Raw genomic sequence first — 24,772 nt, 5'->3', positions numbered from 1 at the left:
AGGCCCTCATGCAAGCCTGCTCCATGTTTCTTGATTCTGAGCAAAGGCTGACAGGGAAACAGATACCCAGGGGAAGTGCTTTCCGTGGTGAAGGCAGAAGAAGGGCAAACACATGCTTTCCCCTCTGCTTGTGTTATATCACCTAATATTCCACTGGCTGAAGCAAGTCATGTGGCCAAGTTCAAAATCAAGGAATAGGGAGATAAACTATGCCTTTTTGTGAGAGGAATTGGAAAGCTGCCTGGCAATGGAGCTACATGGAGGGGTGAAGAATTGGGGTGATAATTCAATGTTCCATATTGATGTTCCCTAGAGATGGAATTCCAGGGGCCTGTGCCTGGCTCTGCAGTCTTCAAAGAGACCTCACTGCTATGTAGCTGCTGCGGTGCCTCAGAGCTACTGCGTGCTGCAAAGTTGTTATCCCATAGTGATGAAACCCCGGGTTTTGCACAGCCATTCACCAACTATGGGTGGTTTGTGTTTTTTTTTTTTTTTATTGTGGAATTCTTTGCCCAAATTACTGTAAGAACCTCAAGCATCCTGCTATCATAAATGTCAAAGGAAGAAAAGAATAATTTTTTACCTTCTTCCTGTTTTCTAGTTTACATGTGTCAGACTCCATCTGGAGCCCTCTTTGTAAAAGTGTCTGGAAAATATAAGTGCCAGACTTCCATTTTCAGAAACTTAATAAAGACCTTTAAAGAGGACGGGGCAGTGCTGTGTGCCAACCCACACTCTGGAGCCAACCTGAGTCCTGGGATCCTGAGGTAAGGGGTCCACACAGACGGAGGTCCTGAAGAACCCACAGGAGTACTCCGCTCCTCACTGTAGTACTAGTCATGTAGAACCCACAGGAGTACTCCGCTCCTCACTGTAGTGCTAGTCACGTAGAACCCACAGGAGTACTCCGCTCCTCACTGTAGTGCTAGTCACGTAGAACCCACAGGAGTACTCCGCTCCTCACTGTAGTGCTAGTCACGTAGAACCCACAGGAGTACTCCGCTCCTCACTGTAGTGCTAGTCACGTAGAACCCACAGGAGTACTCCGCTCCTCACTGTAGTGCTAGTCATGCAGAACCTCTCCCTCCCTCGGGCTGCTCCCTTTCCATCCCTCTCCCTGCCCTGCCAGGGTGATCAGAAACCCCTGTTAGCAAGTCAGGGAAGGACTGGAAGCACAAATCAGAGCAGTGAGAAAGCTGCTGCTCTCCCCTCTCCTGCTGTGCCTCACATGGGCACAAGCCAGAGGGAGGGAGAAGCAAAGGGGAACTTAAACTTTAAAGGAAGCTGGAAATTTAGACTACTACATGAGACTAGGCTTTTTTTATTTTGATTTTTTTATTGGTTTCAGAGAAGAAGGGAGAGGGAGAGAGATAGGAACATCAATGATGAGAAAGAACCTCCGACACACCCCCCACTGGGGATTGAGCCCTTGACTGGAATCAAACCTGGGACCCTTCAGTCCGCAGGCTGACACTCTATCCACTGAGCCAAACCAGCCAGGGCAAGAGACTGGGCATTTTAAGTGCTAGATATACAGCCTGTTTTGTAGCTGGACGTTACCAGGGAAATTTATTGTTATCTAAGAGTGATCAAAGCAGCCAGGGGCTTGCCCTGGACTTTGTATACAGAGCAGGGAGAAGCTACCTGCCGAGCAGGTTTGAATGGGTCACTGGACAAAAAGGATGAAGTAGTCTGCTGACTACATTCCATAAACCTGACCCTTTCAACATAAAGGATATATTCTTTCATTGGATTTAGTGTGATGATTTTACATTAAAAGACAGCCTGTTATGTCTTTCCCTAATGTTAAAATATGGAATTATTTGCCCAAATCACTCTCCCACTCCTCATTACGTATTTCAAGAGCTATGTCTCTCAAAGTGAAATGGCCATCGGGTTGGGGAGAAAGAACTAGGAACTGTACTAGGTCTTTTAAGGCGTTGGGTAACCCTGCGCAGCTTCCCACATTTAGAAATAAAGGACAGGAGGTCTGGGAAGGGCTGCCCTTTGCAGGGCCCTGGAGCGAGGAAGTGGCGAGGCTGCAACTGGCACCAGATTCCAGTGTCCAGAAAGGTGTCATCATCACATACTGCCAGACACACTTCAGCCAAGACCGGCAGGCATGCAGCCACCCCCAGCCGGGGTCTGTGTCCGCCTATAGGGAAGCCTCTGTGCACCCTTTAGTTGCTAGTGAGGCATGCACTTCCCACTTCCTCCCTCCACGCCTTTCCTCTCCCCTCCTCCCCTTTCTCCCTCCCTCTTCCCCCTTTTCCTCTCTCCCTCCTCCTGCCAGGTCTCCCTCCTTTCTTTCCCCTCTCCCTTTCTTCTGTCTGTGTAAATTATCTGTTTATCTCCACTGATGAGAAAGTATAATCCCGTAAGTGACCAGATTTGATTCCTTTTGGACTTTTGATTTTGAAAATATGTTTTTTATCAGTTTGTTGATTGACAAACTTGATAAGACAAACCTCCAAGAGGCGGATGATCTGAGGGCATGGGAGCACCTGTGTACACCTGCCCCAGCAGCGCGTCCTGTCCTGTCAGGAGGGCCACGGGGATAGGATTGACAGGCCGGTTCCGTGTCCTCACGCCTGCAGCGTGACTTCTGTGCAGCTAATGTGTCTCTAGCGCCCTCTACTGTTTAGCATCGTACTCAGCGAAGGAGAGCACAGGGAAGGGTGGATTTGGAGTTAACTGATAACTGGTAAACCTTCCCAGAATCGGGCCCTGTGCCCCTCCCAAACACTACCTCTCCCTCCCCATCAAAATAACCGTTAACCTGGTCTTATGGCAATAACTTCTTTGCTTTTACCGCCTAACCATTCAGCCTTAAACGCTGTAGGTTGTTTGGTTTGGTTTGGTTTAAAGTTTATGTAGGGAATCAGAAAGCAAGCATTTTTTGTGTGTGGCTTCCTTCACATGATGTTTTGAGATTCATCATACACTTGGGCGGGGGATAATAAAACTGGAAATGGAGTTGTTGGGTCATAGGGTTTTGCATATCTTCCCATTTAGTAGGTAAAGCCATACTGTTCTCCAAGGTTGATGTACTAATTCTCATCCTCACCAGCAGTGTCTGAGAGAGACTTGATGTGCACTGCCCTCATGGCTAATGAGGTCCTGCTGGCCTGGTCCCCCACAACTGCCCTCCCCTGCCAGTCTGGTTGCCCCTAACTGTCCTCCCCTGCCGGCATGGTCGCCTCCAACTGCCCTCCCCTGCAGGCCTGGGTCCCACCAACTGCCCTCCCTTGCAAACCTGGTCCCCCCCCCGCCAACTGCCCTCCCCTGCAGGCCTGGGTCCCCCCCCACTACTGTCCTCCCCTGCAGGCCTGGTCACACCCAACTACCCTCCCCTGCAGGCCTGGTATCCCCAACTGCCCTCCCCTGCTGGCCTGGTTCCCCCCAACTGCCCTCCCCTGCAGGCCTGGTCACCCCTAACTGCCCTCCCCTGCCAGTCTGGTCACCCCTAACTGTCCTCCCCTGCCGGCATGGTCACCTCCAACTGGCCTCCCCTGCAGGCCTGGTCCCCCTCAACTGCCCTACCCTGCAGGCCTGATTGCCCACAACTGCCCTCCCCCTGCTGGCCATCTTGTGGCGGCCATCATGTGTCCACATGGGGGCAGCCATCTTGTGTGTTGGAGTGATGGTCAATTTGCATATTACCCTTTTATTATATAGGATAAGTGGCCCAGTGCACAAAATTCGTGTACGGAGGGGGGGTTCCCTCAGCCTAGCCTGCACCCTCTCCAATCGGGGACCCCTTGGGGCATGTCCAACTGCCAGTTTAGGCCTGATTCCACAGGCAGTTGGACATCCCTCTCGCAATCTGGGACCACTGGCTCCTAACCGCTCACCTGCCTGCCTGCCTGATCGCCCCTAACTGCCTCTGCCTGCCTGCCTGATTGCCCCTAACTGCCCTCCCCTGCCAGCCTGATCTTGCCCCCTACTGCCTCTGCCTGCCTGATCGCCCCTAACTGCCCTCCCCTGCTGGCCTGATCTTGCCCCCAACTGCCCTCCCCTGCCAGCCTGGTTGCCCTCAACTGCCCTCCCTGCTGGCCAATTTGGTTCTGATTGGTCGGTTTCTATGCCAGTCAGCATCAAAAGCTCCACCTCCTAGGCAGCCATTGGCTCCTCACAGTTCACCCAGATTTGGTTCTGATTGGTCAGTTTCCATGCCAGTCAGCATCTCCGGGCCTGATCAGAGAGGCAGGGCTGATCAGCAGCCCCCACGAAGGCCCCGGAAAGAAACAAAGGCACGGCTGCTGGCAAAGCCCAAAGAGAAAGAGAGAGGCAATGGCTGATCAACAGCTGCCATGGAGGCTGCAGATCAGACCCTGTCTTTCTCTTCAGGCCTCTCTCTAGGTCTGATCCGCAGCCCCCTCGGCAGTCAGTGCTGGGTGGCCACACCAGCACCAGCAGCAGTCAGTGCTGGGTCGCCACAGCAACCTAGCACTCACTGCAGGACTGACTTCTGGTGTTCGGATGAGCCTTTGGTTGTTTTGGACGTTATGGACCCTGGTTCTTTTATATATAGATTTTTAATATATATTTTTTATTGATTTCCTCCCATTTTATGGCTTTCTTTTGATAAACAAAAGTTTTTATTTTAACTAGTCAAATGAAGCAATCCTATATAATAAAAGCCTAGGTGGCATCACACAACGCCCTCGCGCTATGTCGTCACAAGATGGCTGCCATGACATTATCACAAGATGGCTGCCATGACGTTATCACAAGATGGTTGCCACAAGATGGCCACCACACGATGGCTGGCAAGGGAGGGCAGTTGTGGGCAATCAGGCCAGCAGGGGAGGGCAGTTGAGGGTGATTGGGCCAGCAGGGGAGGGCAGTTGGGGGCAACCAGGCCTACAGGGGAGGGTAGTTGGGGGCGATCGGGCTGGCAAGGGAGCAGTTAGGTGCAATCAGGTCGGCAGGGGAGCAGTTAGGGGGCAATCAGGCTTGCAGGTATAAGCAGTTAGGGGCAATCAGGCAGGCAGGCAGGCGCATGGTTAGGAGCGAGCAGTCCCAGATTGTGAAGGGGATGTCCGACTGCCAGTTTAGGCCTGATCCCCTGAGGGGTCCCAGATTGGAGAGGTTGCAGGCCGGGCTGAGGGACAAATTTCATGCACCAGGCCTCCAGTCTTTTATATTAGTGTTGTATGTAAGTTTTCCATACCTTGAGATCATAAAGATGATTCCCTATACTATTTTTAAGAAACATCAGTGATGTTTCTATCTCTCTCCCTTCCTCTCTGAAATCAATAACAATATATTTTTTAAAAAGAAAGAAACATCAAGGAGAGAGAGTAACACCAATTGGCTGTCTCCTTCATGCCTACTGGGGATCGAGCCCATAACCCGGGCATGTGCCCTGACCAGAAATCAAACCCATGACCTCTTGGTACATGAGATGATGCTTAACCACTGAACCACAATGGTGGGGCTAATTTTTTTTATTTTTAAACTCTAGTTGATATACATAGTTTTCCTATATTGACCTTACATATGACAATCATGCTAACCTAATTCTAATAATTCATCTCTATATTCTTTTGAGTTTTCAATATACACAATCACTGTTTTATATTTTAGTTCCTATCCTAATATTTTTTATTTCAATTTTTTGCTTTGTTACTTTATTACTCTGGCTAGGAACACCAGAAAAATACTGGATATAAGTAATAACAGTGGATATCCTTGTCTGATTTCTGTTCTCAGAAATTTTCCCCCACTTCATCATTAAATAAGGTGTACTGCGGTTGATGGCACCTTAGGATAAACATTGTTAAAATTTGTTAAGCATTATCCATTGATTTAATGTTTGTCTTTACAAAAAGGAAATACTTTACATGGTTTTCTAATATGATTTTTCACTTAATATACTATCAAAACAAAACCATGTGTTTTATTTTCCAGCTTTGCTTACCTTATTTTTTAAATTTTAACTTTAAAAAACATTTTCTGTTTATTCTTTTTTAACAGTTTTACTGAGATATAATTCACATACCATACAATTTGCCCACATAAAGTGTACAATTCAATGGTTTTTAGGATATTCGCGTTCCTTTTTATTATTCTCAATTCATTTTTAAATCAATTTATCTACTTCTATATGCCATCCTTCAGGGACTTTGGTTAATATTGAACTAACTCTGCATATCAAATCTTTGCAATTGGTAAAAACACATATAATGTTTCATTGATTCCTAGCTCATTTTATTTTCTTCACAGTTTAAAATCATATGAGTAAATAAAGCTTTTTTTAAAAAAAAATGTTTTTATCGATTTTTAGAGAGAGAGGAAGGGGAGGGATAAAGAGATAGAAATATTGTGGGAAAGAAACATTATTGATCAGCTTGCCCCTTATTGGGGATCAAGCCTGTAACCTGGGCATGTGCCCTGACTGGAAATTGAACCATGACCTGTTGGTTTATAGGTCAATGCTCAATCACTGAGCCACACCAGCCGGGCAGTAAATAAAGCTTTTAATGTTTTTGTTTGTCTGCAAGGATTATTTATTAAATTTAGAACTGTATATATATATTATTGGTATATAGTAATATTGTCATATTACTAATTTTAAATTTGTAAATTTGTCATTAATTTGTGTTATATGTGATTAATGTATTACCAATATATTTTTGGTTGGTTTCCTGGGATTATTTTTCTGGGTACATATTCTAGTCATTCAAAATAGTGACATTTTAATTTATTTAAGACTTCATGCTACAATTTTTTTTTTTTCATTTCCATTCACCTGGAAAACCTTTTTCTATCCCGTCACCCTCAGTCTGTGTGCATCTTTTTTTCTGAGGTGGGTTTCTTGTAGACAGCAGATATATGGGTGTTGTTTTCTTATCCAATCCATTACCCTGTGTCTTTTGATTGGGGCATTTAATCCATTTTCATTTAAAGTTATTATTGATAGGTACTTATTTGTCGCCATTCTTATTCTTTACCCCTGTGCTCCTTCTTCGCTTCCTATATTCTTTTTTACAGCAGACCCTTTAACATTTCTTGCATTGCTGGTTTGGTGGTGATAAATTCCCTTAGCCCTTTTTTGTCTGTGAAGCTCCTGATTTCACCTTCAATTTTGATTGATAGCCTTGCTGGGTACAGTATTCTTGGATTCAGACCCTTCCTTTGCATGACTTTGTATATTTCATTCCATTCCCTTCTGGCCTGATGAGTTTCTGTTGAGAAATCAGTTGCTAGTTTGATGGGGGTTCCTTTGTATGTAACTTTCTGTCTCTCTCTGGCCGCTTTTAAGATTCTTACTTTGTCATTAGTGTTTGCCAGTTTAATTATAATGTGCCTTGGCGTCGGTCTTTTGTGGTTCATTTTGCTTGGGACTCTGTGAGCTTCTTGGATTGTGTGAGTTTTTTCTTCCCTATATCAGGGAAGTTTTCTGTCATTATTTCTTCAAACAGGTTTTCTATTCCTTGCTCAGTTTCCTCTCCTTCTGGAACCCCTATTATGCGGATGTTGTTTTGTTTCGTGTTGTCCCACAGTTCCCTTAGGCTTTTCTCTTGCTTTTTAATTTTTTTTTCCTAGAAGCTGCTCTAATTGGGTATTTTTTCCCATCTTGTCCTCTAGGTCACTGATGCGGTCCTCTGCTTCTTCTAGTCTACTCTTGATGCTTTCTATTGAATACTTTACAGCAGCGATGTCATTTTTCATTTCTTCTTGGTTCTTCTTCATTTCCTCTTTGTTCTTACTCATATTGTCGAATTTGTCTTCCATTCTTTTCAGCCACCTTATGACCATTTCTCTGAATTCTTTCTCTGACATGTTGTTAGTCTCTATTTTGTTTACTTCCTTTTCTGGTGATGCCTTCTTTTCTTTCATATGCAGGCTATTTCTTTGTCTCCCCATGGTCTCTTCTCTGGATGTCTGGTTATGTAGTTTTCTCTCTCCTTTCCATGGTGGAGTTAGACCTCTTCTGAAACTGCATGTTTGCGCCAATTGGGGATCGGTGTTCTGGGGCTCACAGCTGTTCAGTGGTCGCCGCAGTTGCAACTTTTCAAGCTTCCGATAAGATCCACTTTCCCCTTCAAGATGGCACGGTTTCCATGTCTGAGCCAGTCGCCCTGAGAGGGAACCCAGCTGCAGTGGGGGCTGCCTGGTCAGGGGAACCCCATCCAACAATCCCCCACCTTCTCCTGGAGTTTAGCTGTCCTTTAACTCACCAACAAATACTCCCTGTGCGACCCTCAGCTGTTCCTTCTTTCTGCTCCAGGACAAGGCTCGGGACCTGTCTGTCTATTCCGCCGCCATTTTCTTTTCTCCACAATTATATGTTTTTTATTAAGGTATTTCTAATGCTGAACAGACAATTAAAAAATATTATTGGTATACACATCTGACTTTAACTACAACACAGTTCTGACCAGTAAAAAAAAAAAAAAAAAAAAAAGACAAGCAACCTAATAAAATAAATGTGCAAATGACTGGCAGACACTTTCAAGGTGAAGATGTGCAGCTGGTGAATAAGCACATGAAAGGGGCTCAAAGTCATTAATCATCAGGGAAACGCAAGCTAAAACCACTTCACACCCAGGACGATGGCTACAGCAAAGCAATGGCACCTCCAAATGCTGGCCAGGGTGTAGGACACCTGCCACCTCACACATGTGAGTGTGTAAAACTGTACAACTTTGGAGCACTGTTTGCCATCCTATATAATAAAACCCTAATATGCAAATCAACCAAACAGTGAAATGATCCGTCACTGTGATGTGCACTGACCACCAAGGGGAAGATCCTCAATGCAGGAGCTGCCCCCTGGTGGTCAGTGGGCTCCCACAGGGGGAGCGCCACTCAACCAGAAGCCAGGCTCAGAGCTGGTGAGTGCAGTGGCGGTGGTGGGAGCCTCTGTTGCCTCCACTGCAGGCGGATGGTAAGGAGCGAGGGGTCCCGGACTGTGAGAGGGAGGTCCAGCAGGCAGATTTCGTGCACCGGCTTCTAGTTTTCTTATAAAATTAAATCTGCACCTACCTTAGCAACCAGCAATCTCAATCCTAAGTATTTGCCCTCCAAAATGAAAACATATGTCCATGAGACTTGTAAAGCAGGTGTTCATAATAGCCAAAAACTGGAAACAACCCAAATGTCCTTTACTAGGAAAATAGATAATGTAATATATTCATACATTGATATAACACTCAGCAATAAAAAGAATGAACTACTGAGTCACATAAAATTTTTGGATGAATTTCAAAAACATTATGTGAAAACAGCAAGTCACAAAGAAATAGAACCTGTATGATTTCATTTATATCAAGTTCAAGGACAATTAAAACTAATCTATGATGATAGAAATCAGAACAGTGGCTGCCTATCGTGGTGGGGATTGACTGGAAATGGAGATGAAGGAAATTTTTCAAATGATGAAAATGTTCCTATCTTGATTGGCATATTGGTTACATAAATGTATATACTAGTACATTTGCCAAAACTCAGCAAATTATACACCTCAGATGTGTGTGTCTCACTGTATATAAATCTTAATTTTTTTAGTTCCAGGAAGAAAAAGTCTGATTGGCCCAGCTCAAGTCAGGCATCCTACTCTCTTTGAAGAATCCATTTGCCTACAGGAATGCAAGACTAGTCCTCAACAGCTGAGGGCGTGGATCACAGCATCGAGGAGAGTTCCGGGGATGGTGACAATGTAGAAGCACTATGAAAAGGCCATCCTATCCCAGGTTTGTAGAACTGTTTATCCACTCTTGCAGGACAGCATAAGGAATAAAAGCCCTCTTCTGATTGGCTTCAAACCCCATGAATGTGAATATTAGGACAGGAAGTGATATGTAAACTTTTCACTGATGTCTTTAGATTCAATTTCCAGATTCATGTTAATAGCAGCCCTTATTTCAGAGCCTGAACTGCACTGTGACTCTATTTGGAATCTGGTAGAACCGGCTGGAGATTCCAGCAGCAGTGTTCCAGTTTATGGCAAAGAATTGGTATGGCTAAAAAACGTAATTCATTACTTGGCACAAATCAGCATGTTTTCACATACTTAATTGAACCTGTAGTAAAACCTCCATTGCTTTGGGAGTTAAGGTTTCTTCAGAAATGTATTGTCTTTGTTGCAGTGTCTTATGTCTCCCCTGTTCATTTGTGGGGGAGGGTTATTAATTTTTTCAGCCCTGTTAGGTCTGATCAAATAATTGAATAAATATCCTCTCCCCTGGGAGCTAACCTTTAGACCACTTCACAACCAACATTCCCTTTTGCTTAGACCACATTCCACTGGCTAAGACCACATTCCACTTACTAAGACCATTATCTTTCCCCTCTGGACCTGCCCAGAGAATTCTCCGCCCTGAAAAAGCCCGCCTAGAGTTCTTTAAAATCTCGGACTCCCTGCCCCTGGAGGCTGGCACCATTTTGAGGCTCAGCCCATCTGGTTTCCCAGATGACCTAATCCACACTAATAAAAGAGAAAGATGCAAATTGACCATACCTTCGAGACGCCCACCAGCCAATCAGGAGTGAGCATGCAAATTAACCCAACAAAGGTGGTGGGTTAATTTGCATACACAGGCACCCAGCGGCCGGGGGCGGGACGCAGGTGTTTCGCACAACCCCAGCCGCTCCGGGCCTTTGGGCAGCGTGGGAAGGCGGAAAGGTGGCTCCGGGCCGGAGCAAAGGCTGTGCCGGCAGCCAGGGTAAGGAAGGCCCATTCTGCACAAATCTTCGTGCATCGGGCGTCTAGTAAATTCATAATTCTTTACCCCTTTTGGCCTCATGTGTTCCTCCTGCGGTGACCCTAACATTTGGTGCCAAAACCCAGGAGGATTCCACGGGATGGGGAGCCATTGCCCCAGCTTCAGTCACCCCCAGTTTACTACTCGGAGAGCAGTAGGCAGCAGCAGCTCGAGCTGGGCTTACCTCTGATTCCTACTCAGGTGACACGATTGCCTCCCTCCCTTAAGGACCCTCCCAAACCAGCTGAGGAGAACACCAGATCGGGGACCTCTCCTTCCCATTGCTGACCTGCACTCAGCACCGGCTCATTTCATCTCCGATAAGTGACAATTAGATCCCCCCTCCCGGCCCCCGGATTTCTGATTTGCCATCGCAGACAAAGGACCTAGCACTAGGCCAGAAATCCTCTCCAGTCTGGCTTCAGCCCTGGGACCAGGTCTCACAGTCTTCCGTGTTGCAGGGGAAGCCCGCCACATGGATTAGACTGTCCTCCTCTCTCCAGATCCTGACTAGATGGCGGGGATGCCCTCCCTCTAGTCTTGCTCCCCAGGTCTTCCTTTGTTGCTTACCTCCTCTTCCTAATTTACACCACAGGGAATTTTTTTTCATTCTCATCCCCCAAAAAACACTCCACTGGGATGTCTCCTCCAAAATCTTAACACACTCAGCCTTTCCACAGAGGTCCAGGCAAAGCACCCTATCCACAACGTGAATTAGTCACACGGAGCTGAGATTTTAACATTCTCTGGGACTTAGACAATTTCTGTCACCACAATGGGAAGTGGTCAAAGAGCCCCTACATCCAGGCCTTCTTTACACTCTGCAATTATCCCTCTCTCTGCCAAACTTGCTCTACTTAGCAAATCCTACTTTTCCACTCAAAGCCCCTTCTGCCAACCCTGAATCTTTCCACCCCGAGGATTCTGATCCATCCTTTCCCAACCCATCAGGTCCCTCAGACCCTCTCTTTGACCCTTCCTATCATTCGATTCTCCATTCCCCTCTGGGTCCCCAGAACTCACCTCCTTATGTCCCTCCTCTGACTGCCCACCCCCCGTCTTCATTATCCACCTCTTTGTCCACCCCCTCAATCTCCTTACCAAGACTCGCTCTTACTTGTTCCCAGATAGCCCAGCCTCCGGCCCCCATCCTTCCCCTCCAAGAGGTGGCCAGAACAAAGGGTATTGTCCAAGTACACATCCCATTTTTCATGTCCGACCTCACACAGATTGAGAAGTGTCTCAGGTTTTTCCCCACTGACCCCACCACCTTTACTAAGGAATTTGAGTGCCTCACCCAGTCCTATGACCTGATCTGGCATGACATCAATGTCCTCCTGTCCTTCTCTCTAACCCTAGAGGTGAAGGAGCACATCTGGCTAGCAGCTCAGGTCCATGCTGATGCCCTCCATAGACAGGATGCAACGGCCAACTCAATTGGCACTGACATGGTTCCCCAAACTGACCTGAGATGGGACTATCAGGCTAATTCTCCAGGGCACCGGCTCCGTAGCCATATAATCACCTGCCTCATTGCCAGACTCAAAAAGGACCCCATAACCCCAGAGATAACTCTTCTTCTGAACACCCACTTTATACCCCAATCAGCTCCCAACATACACCACAAACTTCGAAAAACAGACACAGGTCCACAAACCCCTCAAACAGACCATGTTAATCTGGCCTTTAAGGTCTTTAATAATAGAGACAAGGAGACCCAAATCCAAAAACAAAGGTGACTAGGCCAAGGCTGAAGCCCAGAAGGAGGCCTTCCAGCTCCTAGCCACCACTCTCACGAAGCCCAACCAAAGTGCTGGTCCTCTAACTAAGGGTAAGTCAGGGACTAAGCCTCCTCTGGGCCCATGCTTCAAATGCAACAAGCAAGGACACTGGGCCAAGTTTTTCCCAAACCTGAGACCCCCACCTGGGCCCTGCCCAAGGTGCAAGAGGAAAAGCCACTGAAAATCAGACTGTAGTCTGGCCCCTCTGGGTCAGACCTCAGCCAGTCCAGCAAGGACACACTCTGGATCCGGTTTGTAGTTCCCAGACCTCCTGGGACTGACCACTGAAGCCTGAAGCTACCCAGGCCCTGACAGGGCCCCACAGACTTACATCACCAGGGCAGAGCCTCTGGTAACGATTGTGGTGGCAGGTAAGCCCATCTCCTTTTTAATTGACCCTGGGGCCACTTATTCTGCCCTCCCTTGTGTCCTCCTCAGTCTCTATTATGGGGGTTGATGGATTAGTCTCACAGCCATTAGCCACCTCACCTCTCTGCTGCATCTCACTAGACACCCCCTTTATCCACTCTTTTCTCATTCTACCTCAGTGCCTGACCAGGATTACTTCACATCCCCTCATAAAGCCCAGTTGTCCCAAACCACAGTCATCTACCTCGGTTTCACTCTCACCCCACAGAGCCAAGTCATTCCTTAGACTCTAGATGCCTTATCTCCTCCATGACTGCCCCCTCCTCTAAATAACAAATGCTCTCCCTTCTCAGGCTCACTGTGTACTTTGGCCTCTGGGTTCCCAACTTTAGTCTTCTTGCAAAGCCCCTCTGTGACTCAAGGAAGGGACCCCTCACTGAGCCTTTAGATCCCAAAGCCACATTCTCACCCCTAATGCTCTAAAAACTCCTCACCTCAGTGCCTTTTCACCCCTCCCCTGCTTCCAAAAGAACAACTTTCTTTACTGAAAAACTGCACTTTCTTAACAGTTCTGCTACTATCAGAAGCTGACCTCATTATCACCCAAACCTTAGCATGTTATCACTAAGGAAAACGTGGCAGTTTTAAATCCAAGTAGCTGGAGGCCCGGGAACTGCAGTCCTAGAACAGGCTGTAGGGCCTGCTCCCCGTTACCCCTCTGCCTTTCCTCCAGCCTCATATGTCTATACATAAGTTCCCAAAGTCTTCTTTGGCAACTTAAAAGCTTTGGAGCATTGCTGGGTTAAATGATAAACATCTAAATATTTCAACAAATTTTAAGCTCACCTGATTTTAGCTTTTGTTACAGAAAATCTATAAAGTAGATTTGGAACTGTTAATGTAATGTCTTGTACTTGGTTAACCCTTTGCACTCGCTTGCTTTTTTCTCGATTCCTTTATTCTACTCGGGATTTAATTTTTTAAATACCCCAGATTTTACAAAGCGCGGCAGTAGAATAAAAAACTGGAGTTTCTTTTCATGCAAACTTATTTATTTGGATTTTTTATATTTCAAATTATTGATACATTCAATAACCGTCACACTTGACATCCGAGTGCAAAAGGTTAAAGGTATGTTTTCTTGAAAGTAAGAGTGTGTTTAAAGTGTGTTCATAAATGTCAATTTAAGAAATGCTGGCTGTTTACTTTTTGGTTCTCATTGGAATATTAATGTTTCTAAGAGTTGATATTAGAAGGCATGAGGCATGGACATGCATTTTGAAGGAAAAAGAAAGTGAATGAAAGTTGTAAGAATGTTTGTGAAAGTTGTAAGAAGCTTTGTGAAAGTTATTGGTTTGTATGGAGAAATATTAAAAGGAAGTTATATAAATGACATAGGCCAGTAAGCCAGGACAAGCAGAATAGGGAAACTGAGATAGTAAAACAGCAGTTTGCAACCATCTAGAAAATCCAGATGTCAAGCAGTCTGCAGCCATCTAGTAAATCCCATCTTCCTAAACCAAGGACAAATGAAACTAAGAGAATAAGCCTCATTTTGGTATATTGGACTACAACCCTCCAAACTCATGTCTCTTTCCTTTCACCAGAACATTTGTCATAATTCTTATTGTTATAGCTTTTGCCCCAGAAATACTAAAATTTATAAAACAGATTATGTCCACCAGGTTAGGCAGCTCAAACCCCTGACCTATTCCTCCCTAAAGATAACATCTAGGCCTCAGTTGTATTTCAGCCCCAGGCCCAGTAAAGCAGCAAAACAAGACAAGTGACACTGTGGCAACCTCAGGACCAGCTTTTACCTCCCAAGTCACTCAACAGGACCACTTTCGAACCAGTCTCTTGGGCAAATCATGCTGCTGCGACTCCTCGCTCCAACCAGGAGGAATCTATACAGTGTTCCAGCCCACTACAATCCAAGTCCATCCCCCTGTGATCACAACATCGCCCCCTCAGGAAGTAACTATGGAAGATATGACCTTTGTCCCTATTACATAAAACAAAAAAGTTGGAATGTTAAGTCTGATCAAATAATTGAATGGATACTCCCTCCCCTGGGAACTGACCTTTAGACCACTTCACAACCGACATTCCCTTTTGCTTAGACCACATTCCACTGGCTAAGACCATTATCTTTCCCTCGAACTCACCTAGAGAATTCTCCGCCTAGAGTCCTTTAAAATCTCGGACTCCCTGTCCCATTTTGGGGCTCAGCCCATCTGGTTTTCCAGATGACTTAATAAATTCATAATTCTTTAACCCTTTTGGCCTCGTGCGTTCCTCTTGCGGTGACCCTAACAAGCCCTATTTGAGATATTCCATTTTCCCAGATATGCTACACTGTTGTATGCTGATCACTCTGTTTTTGTGGTGACAATATTTTTTAAATATATTTTTATTGATTTCAGAGAGGAAGGAAGAGGGAGAGATAGAAACATCAATGATGAGAGAGAATCATTAATTGGATACCTCCTGCATGCCCTCCCCCCCTCGCCCCCGCAGCCCAGGCATGTGCCCTTGACCAGAATTGAACCTGGGACCCTTCAGTCCACAGGCCAACACTCTATCCACTGAGTCAAACCAGCTAGGGCATTGACAATATTTTTTATTGCAGGTTAAATATTTCCTCTATGAAGCCTTCCTGCATCTTCCATTGCCATAGATATGTGCCTGGCTTGGGCTCAGGCTCCCCTTTCATCAATGATGGGCTCCTTGCATCCTATATGGGTTTAGCCCTGTCAGTCCCAGGGTCCCACCCACGCCTGGTCACAGGGGGAGGGCAGGTAAACTAAGCAGATGCCCTAAGAGTCCTCCCATGAGATTTGCTATGTGACACTAGCAAAGAGTCTCTCTTTCTGAACAGAGGAAAGTTTGGGGCTTCCTACAGTCATCTTTTATCTATGAGCATAGGTAGGAAAGATAGAGAAAAGAGGGAAAGATGGAGAGAAAGGTCAGGAAAGGAGGAAAAAGAAACACAGGATGGGGAGAGAACAGGGCAATGAAAGAAACAGGGAGAAATAGAGGGAAGGAAAGAATTAGGGGTTGGGGTAGCCAGATGACATAATTTAAGCCAATGGATTCAACTGTGCTTTAAGCTAGTGCTACACTCAGTTATATGAAACAGTATCTTCCATATTTTGCTCAAGCTAGTGTGAGTTGGTTTTTTATCACTTGCAAGAGTTCTAATAAACTTATTCTATTACCTCCTTTGTCTTTTCCACACAGATTTAATCCCAGCACTATTATTATTTTGTTTAAACGTATCTCCACCAGCCTGTGAACTCACTGAAAGCAGGCCTTCTTATGTGCCCTCGTAGTACCAGTGCCTGACACATGTATTCTCTCAGCAACTGTCCGCAGGGGCAACATGTGTTAACTTTGTCATCCCACTTAAGATAAGAACCACCCCCCCCCCCCCCCCGCAAAAAAAAAAATCCAAGATGCAAAAGGAAACTTAGCACAGCTCTCACTAGTGGGGAGAAAGATGAATGCCTCTAGGCTGGGAGAGCTGTCCCTCTCAGCTGAACTATTGAGAGATGAAGAATGAGGTTTACCTAAAATGCCTCCCATGGAATTGCCATATGTAGAACCACTAACTTCACAGACACTCTTAGGCTATCCAACCGAGTTTTATGAAAATGTATGAAATAGGTTAAGTACACTCTCTTGTTCATCTCAGGTAAGGAATACAGCTAAAAGCTGAAGCTCTGCTGATCCCAATTAAATAGTCTCTGGAGATAGATCTGATTCCTCAGGACAGGAAGAAATAGCCTTCAGGGTTTGGGAAAATATATTAACCCATTAAATATATGCCAAAGTCTGTAAAGACATTGATGCAACATGGTGTTCTTTGTCTCACCTGAAATAGCTCAAAGGCTTCTTCCCAATAGCATGTGAAGAGCCATCAATTGCAGGAGTTTATGTTTTGGTAGATGTAGGGATTAGGCCATGTCTTGGGGACGAAGTAGAGAAGGGAAAACTTAAGAGAACAGCTCTCTTGGTGGGCTTATACGATTGGACAGATTCTACATCAAAACTCTGATTCACTTCTGCTGTGGTTATGGTTGAAAGAGCATTAATTAGAGGATATCAGCTCCAGGCTCGAGTTTAACCATCTGTTAGATGAATTACCCAGAGGAGCCCAGTATTTTGTTTGAATTCTAGTATCTCTAGATAAAAAATAGGACCCTTCAGTCTGCAGGCCGACACTCATCACTGAGTCAGCCTGGCCAGGGCAGGACAGCTCTCTACCCACCTTATAGGTGCTAGATAAAACCTCAGAAATCCTTTGGTCTATTCTCTTTATCTTTCCCCCAAATTAACTCAGAAAGTTTCTAACCTTTTTTTTTTTTTGTCAAAGATGCCTCTGAGGATTTATTGAAAGGCATGGACCCCTCTCCACTGAAAAATGGACTTCTGTCTGCACTGTCCCATACACATTTTTGTATATTATTTTGGGGAGAATCAAAGTTTTTTTAAAAATGGGGAGAAAACCTGAATTAGAGAAAATAATTTCAATGAACTATAGGAATTTAACAAAACACATAGTAAAATAAACTTGTTAATTTCATCAAGTTGTTTTTAGTTGTTTTCAAGCAATATTATTAATCCATTAAGTCACAACATACTCCATCCATATTTATAAGTTAAGTGCCACTCCGTATTTCCTCACTGGTGATTACCATTTTATATGAGCTTCTTCGACAAACACAATGAGAACATAAATAGCTAAATGTTTGTTGGTAAGTCAGTTCAGTAAGGCACTCAAATCCCAACTAACAATGTGGCGCTTCCTCCTTCTGTAAAATTTTCAATTCTTCTTCATAAAAAGACATGTTCATCTTGAACTTGTCTAAACATGGGCTTATTCAAACTAGCCCATTATTACGTGTAGTTATGATTAAGGAAATCATCTCATGGCGATAGTTTACTAAAGAGGAATACAGAAAACTAGAGTTTGGGAATAGAGCAGAAAAGAGTTCCTTAGGAAGTGTTACACCTGCATCCCCAGTACTTTGCCCAGCACCCAGACTGTGGCAAGGACTGTAGAGTGAACCTTTAATTCCCAGGAAAACATTGGATTTGCTAGATAATTTATTTAAAACATTTATTGCTAGATAATTTCTCTAGAACAGCGATTTTCACCCAGTGTGCTGCAAGAATTTTTAAAACATGCAGCATCCAACTATTTAGCCAAGGGCCCTGCCCTCTTTTCCCTTAGACTGTCAAACAAAAATGACAAGAGCCAACATAATAGTTGTCTGGTGTGAATGAATCAAATTATACCTATTTTTTTTGTCAGATCAGCAAAAATTTTAGTAATTAGTGTTTATGAGTGCCATGAGATGAAAAAGGTTGAAAACCGCTGCCCTAGAAACAAGTGAGGAAAACATAAAAACAAAAATCCCAACAAAATTTTCTTAGAAAAAATGTTTTATTTTACATATTTAACTCTTTATTTAGCTCTTAATAAAATACAAGGTGAGCAAAAATAGGGTTACAGTTGCATGTGAAAGTGTGTTCTTATAATATTACTAGAGGCCCGGTGCACAAAATTCATGCACTTGGGGAGGTCCCTCAGCCCGGCCTGCATCCTCTCACAGTCCGGGACCCTTCAGGGGAAGTCCACCTGCCACCTTAAGCCCAATCCCCCCAGGAAATAGTTTTATTATATAGGACTTATTAATTATTGTATTATTTTTCATATGAACAACTGTAAACCTACTTTGCCCACACCTGTGTATTTAAAAATCCCAAGCAAAAGCCCTGTCATTCATTGGGCTGGAAACAAATCCTTTCCGTGGTCTCCTTGAAGTGCCGTGGTCTCCACTGGCCTCAGGGAGGGCTAGGAGCATGCTCCCCAGGCAGGCGAGAAGTCCAGCAGGGAGAGGTCCTGTTGCAGCGGGTAGCTGTTTTCCTCCAACACAAAGAGGCTCTGCACCCTCAGGACACAAGGCGCCCCGCAGGCTGCCAACAAGGAGTGGAGCACGTCTGCTGCGACCAAGCCGTAGGTGACCTCGGAGGGCGGGGCTGCGGAGAACAGAAGCACGCACCCCTCAGGGTCCCGTCCCACAGGCAGAAACACGCACTGCAGGCTCACTCTTCCCCCTGGCTCTCAGTCCCAGTCCTACGGCAAATTTCTCTTGCTCTCCCTTCACTTTCTAGTCACAGCTTGTTGAAGGTATGCTAGAATGGTGACACTGACTCCTGCTGGTCATGGAGAGAGGGCATAGATAGCACGCTGTTCAAACTGACACTAGAAGAGATTAATGTTTTCTTAAATTCAGCCTGAAACCAAAGTTTCGTAACTTGACTTCTCCTAGGCACCTCCAAGCCCAGCACAAGTAGCACCTGCAGATTGCTTTGGAGCTCATGCTGGGTGGCCCTGGGCAGAATGTAGCCAGCAGTGGAACTTGGCCTCCACCTCCTGGAGGGCCTCAGAGCCAGCTCACCCAGTAGACAGCTTCAGACCACATTGAAGTACCACACAACCACCTCCAAAAGTGACAAACCCCAGGTGGGGACTCAACAGACACCAGAGCCCTGGTGAAGTAAGTCCTGCTCTATAGGGTGTGCCCTTGCACAGCTGATCCTCCACAAGGTAGCAGCCAGTGCTTGCAGCCAGTTGGCCAGGAGGTAAATCCCTCCCATTGCCATGCCAACAGCAATCAAGGCTCAACTACCACAGGAGGGTGTTCACAGCCCAAAAGGGGAGTGCACCTGGAGTGCCCAACTTGGTGATCGGGGAGGCTGTGCCACTGGACCCTACAGAACACCTACTACATTAGGCCCATTTACCAAGCCCAGGAGACACAGCAGCTCTACCTGATACACAGAAACAAACACAGGGAGGCTGCCAAATGAGGAGATGAAGAAACATATTCCAAATGAAAGAACAAAACTCCACAAAAATAATTAAACAAAAGGGAGCGAAGCAAACCACCAGATGCAGAGTTCAAAACAATGGTTATAAGGATGCTCAAGGAACTTAGGGAAAAAGTGGTTGAACTTAGAACTTCAAAAGCATAAAAAAGGAAATGGAAACCATAAAAAACAACCAGTCAGAATTGAAGAATACACTAACTGAAATGAAGAATAATTTACAAGGGCCCGGCCAGTGTGGCTCAGTGGTTGAGTATCAACATAGAACCAGGAGGTTGAGGTTTGATTCCTTTTCAGGGCACATGCCCAGGTTGCGGGTTTGATCCCTGTTGGTGGGCGTGCAGGAGGCAGCCAGTAAATGATTCTCTCTCGTCACTGATATTGCTATCTCTCCTTCCTTTTCCCTTCCTCTCTGAAATCATTAAAAAATAATAATTTACAGGGACCCTGGCCGGTGTTGCTCAGTAGTTAGAGCATCAACTGAAGGATCCTGGGTTCAATTACCAGTCAAGGACATACACCTTGGTTGTGGGTTTACTCCCCACTTCTGGTCAGGAGGCATGCAGGAGGCAATGTCTCTCTCTCAAATCAATGTCTCTCTCTCTGTTTCTCTCTATTTCTCTCCCCTTCCCTAGCTCAGTTCCACTCTCTCTGAAGAACAATGGGAAAAAATATCCTCAGGTAAGGATTAACAAAACAAACAAAATAAAAGACATATATATCCTCGGGTGAGAATTTTTTAAAAATGTCCATACTGCCCAAAGCAATCTATAGATTCATTGCAATTCCTATTAAAATACCAATGACATATTTCACAGATCTAGAACAAATATTCCAAAAATTTATACAGAACCACCAGACTCCAAATAGCCCCAACAATTTTGAGGAAGAAGAACAAAATTGGACGTATCACACTACCTGATATAAAACTGTTCTACAAGGCCATGGTAATCAAAATAGCCTGGCCCTGGCTGGTGTGGCTCAGGTGGTTAGGCATCGTCTCAAGTACTTAAGAGTTGCCAGCTCGATTCCCAGTCAGGGAACGTGCCCTGGTTGCAGGCTTGATCCCTGATGGTGAGGCATCCGGGAAGCAGCTAATCAATGTTTCACTCTCTCTTGCTCCCTGTACCTTCCTCTCTCTAAAAATCAACAAAAATATATATTTTTTTAAAAACAGCCTGGTACTGGCATAAGAACAGGCATATAGATCAATGGAAGAGTCAGGAAATAAACCCATGTCTTATGGTCAATTAATATTTGACAAAGGAGGAAAGAACACATAATGGAGTCAAGATAGTCTCTTCAATAAATGGCAGTAGGGAAATTTGACTGGTACATGCAAAAAAAGGAAATTAGACCACCAACTTAGACCATACACAACAATAAACTCAAAATGTATAAAAGACTTAAATGTAAGTCGCAAAACCATAAAAATCCTAGAAGAAAACATAAGCAGTAAAATTTCAGGCATTACTCGTAGCAATATTTTTGCCAATATATCTCCTTGGGCAAGAGAAACAAAGCAAAACAATAATAATAATAAAGAAATGGGACTACAAACTAAAAACTTTTGCACAGAAAAAAATAAAATCAACAAAATGAAAAGGCACTTAATCAAATGGAAGAACATATTTGTCGGTGCATCTAATAGGGGGTTAATTTCCAAAATATATAAAAAACTTATACAACTCAACACCAAAAAGAAAAAACAACACAATTAAAAAATGGACAAAGGAATAGACACTTCTCTAAAGAGGACATTCAGATGGACAATAGTCATATGAAAAGATGTTTAACATCACTAATCATGAGACAGATGCAAATTAAAACCACAATGAGATATCACCTCGCGCCTGTCAGAATGACTAGCATCAATAAATCAACAAAAAAGTGTTGGTGAGGATGTGCAGAAAAGGAAACCCTCATGGTGCACTGCTGGAGGGAATGCAGACTGGCGCAGCCACTATGGAAAGCAGTATGGAGTTTCCTCAAAAATATTAAAAATGGAACTTCCTTTTCATCCAGCAATCCCACTTTGGGGAATATATCTGAAGAAACACAATATACTCATTTGAAAGAATATATGCATCCTATAAATTGATATGTGGTATTGTAATTCCTCCAAATTTGTTCTTCTTTCACAAGATTACTGCAGCTATTCTGGGTCTTTTTGGTTCCATATAATTTTTTGGAGTATTTGTTCTAGATCTGTGAAATATGCTGTTGATATTTTAATAGGGGATGCATTGAATCTGTAGATTGCCTGGGGTAGTATGGACATTTTAATGATATTAATTCTACCAATCTATGAACATGGTATATTCTTCAGCTTGTTTATATCTTCTTCTATCTCTTTTTTCAACGTCCTATACTTTTCCAAGTATAGGTCTTTTGCCACCTTTGGTTAAGTTTATTCCTATGTATCTTAATTTTTTTGTTGTTGCAATGGTAAATGAGATAGATTGTTTAGTTTCTCTTTCTGAGAATTCATTATTGGTATATGAAAAAGCCATCAATTTTGGAGTGTTCATTTTGTATCCTGTTACATTGCCAAATTCATTTATTAAATCTAGTACTGTTTTGGTGGAGTCTTTAGGGATTTCTATGTACAATATCATGTCATCTGCGAATAATGAATATTTTACTTTCTCCTTTACAATTTGGATGCCTTTTATTTCGTCTTCTTATCTGATCACCGTGGCTAGGACTTCCAGTATTATGTTGAATAAGAGCAGTGAACATGGACAACCCAGTCTTATTCCTGTTCTTAAGGGAAACAGTTTTAGTTTTTGCCCATTTAGTATGATGCTTGCTATAGGTTTGTCAATATGGCCTTTATCATATTGAGATATGCTCCTCTATTCTCACTTTGCTGAGAGTGTTTATCAAAAATGGGTGTTGGATTTTGTTGAATGCTTTTTCTGCATCTATTGATAATGATCATGTGATTTTTGTCTTTCAATTTGTTTTGTGATGTATCAAGTTTACTGATTTGCGAATATTGTACCAGTCTTGCATTCCTGGAATAAATCCCACTTGGTCATGCTGTATGATCTTTTTAATATATTGCTGGATCTAATTTGCTAATATTTTGTTGAGGATTTTAGCATACATGTTCATCAGGGATATTGGCCTGTAATTATTTCTTTGTAGTGTCTTCATCTGGTTTTAGAATTAGGATAATTCTGGCCTCATAAAAAGAATTTGGAAGTGTTCCTTCCTTTTGGATTTTTTGGAATAGTTTGAGGAGTATAGGTATTAGTTCTTCTTGAATGTTTGGTAAAATTCCCCTGTGAAGAAGTCTGGACCTGGGCTTTTGTTTGCTGGGAGTTTTTTGAATGCTGCTTCTATTTCATCGGTTCTTTTATTGGTCTACTTAGGTTTTCTGATTCTTCCTGATTCAGTTTGGGGAGATTGTATTTTTCTAGGAATTTGTCTATTGCATCCATATTGTCCAGGTTGTTGGCATATAGTTGTTCATAGTATTTTCTTACAATCCTTTGTATTTCTGTGGCATCAGTGGTGACTTCTCCACTTTCGTTTCTGATTTTATTTATTTGGGTTTTCTCTCTTTGTTTCTTGAGGAGTCTGGCTAATGGTTCATCAATTTTGTTTATCCTTTCAAAGAAATAGCTCTTGGTTACATTGAATTTTTTTGTATCGTTTTTTAGTCTCTGTGTTATTTATTTCTGCTCTAAACTTTATTATTTTCTTCCTTCTACTTACTCTGGGCTTTTGTTACCGTTCTCTTTCTAGTTCTTTAAGTTGTAGCATTAAATAGTTTATTGTTGATTTTTCTTGTTTTTTGAGTTATGGCTGTAGTGCTATGAACTTCCCTCTCAGTACTGCTTTTGCTGTGTCACAGAGATTTGGGGTTGCTGTGTGTTCACTTTCATTTGTTTCCAAGTTTTTTGTTTCTTTCTTGATTTCATTGGCAACCCATTCATCCTATATAATAAAAGGGTAATATGCAAATAGACCGAATGGCAGAAAGACCAGAATGCCTGTGACCCCTTGCCCCAGCCAGCCCATCCACGATGACCCCCACAGGCTGGACCCCACCAGTGCATGAATTCATGCACCGGGCCACTAGCTGTTTAACACTATGCTATTTAGCCTCCATGTGTTTGATGTTTTGGGGTGTTTTTATATACTTGATTTCTAATTTCAATCTTATTGAACTTGTAGAGACTTGTTTTGTGTCCTAATATGTGGTCTATCTTTGTGAATGACCCATGTGCACTTGAGAAGAATGTATATTCTGCTGCTGTTGGGTGAAATGTTCTATAAATGTCCATTAAATCCATCTGATCCAGTATGTCCTTTAGTCATTGTTTCCCTATTAAGTTTTTGTGTGGAAGATCTATCCAGTGAATTCAGCGGGGTGTTCAAGTCCCCTACTATGACTGTATTGCTGTTGATCTCTCCATTAAAGTCCTCTAGAAGTTTTTTATATATTTAGGTGCTCCTATATTGGTTACATATATGTTTACCAGGGTTATATCCTCTTGTTGGATTAATCCCTTTAGTATTATGTAGTGACCTCTATTGTCTCTTGTGATGGCCTTCATTTTGAAGTCTATTTTGTTGGATATGAGTATTGCTACTCCAGCTTTTTTTTCTTTTCCATTTGCATGTAAACATTTTTTTCTATTCCTTCACTCTCATCTTGTATATGTCTTTTGTTCTGAGGTGGGTCTCTTGTAGACAGCATATAGTTGGGTCATGTTTTTGTACCCATTCAGCTACCCTATGCCTTTTGATTGGAGCATTTAATCTATTTACATTTAGGGTTATTATTGATAGATACTTATTTATTGACATTTTAATTCTCTATGACTAGGTTTCTCTCTGAGTTTCTTCTTCTCATTACAGCAGTCCCTTTAGAATTTCTTATAATGCTAACTTGGTAGTGATGTACTCCTTTAGCTTTTTTTTTTTTTTTTTTTTTTTTTTTTTTTTTTTTTTTTTTTTGGTCCAGGAAGCTCTCTATTTGACCGTCTATTT

At 43.5% G+C, this 24,772-nt stretch overlaps 1 protein-coding gene across 16 annotated transcripts in view; it reads right to left on the bottom strand.

The window, feature by feature from the left end:
- Positions 1-18,301: 18,301 nt before the first annotated feature.
- Positions 18,302-24,772, bottom strand: part of SHLD2 (shieldin complex subunit 2) — a 134,057-nt gene continuing 127,586 nt past the window's right edge. For all 16 annotated transcript variants that reach the window (XM_079793097.1, XM_079793104.1, XM_079793102.1 and 13 more), the window contains one exon: positions 18,302-18,913. In XM_079793097.1, coding sequence (XP_079649223.1) covers positions 18,729-18,913 — 185 coding nt within the window. In that variant the 3' untranslated portion in view covers positions 18,302-18,728. The remainder of the gene's footprint in view (positions 18,914-24,772) is intronic.

Source organism: Cnephaeus nilssonii (genome assembly GCF_951640355.1).
Source record: "Cnephaeus nilssonii genome assembly, chromosome: 16".
NCBI lineage: Eukaryota > Metazoa > Chordata > Mammalia > Chiroptera > Vespertilionidae > Cnephaeus > Cnephaeus nilssonii.
The sequence above is the reverse complement of the archived record's forward strand: the minus strand, read 5'-3'. Positions and strand labels throughout refer to the sequence as shown.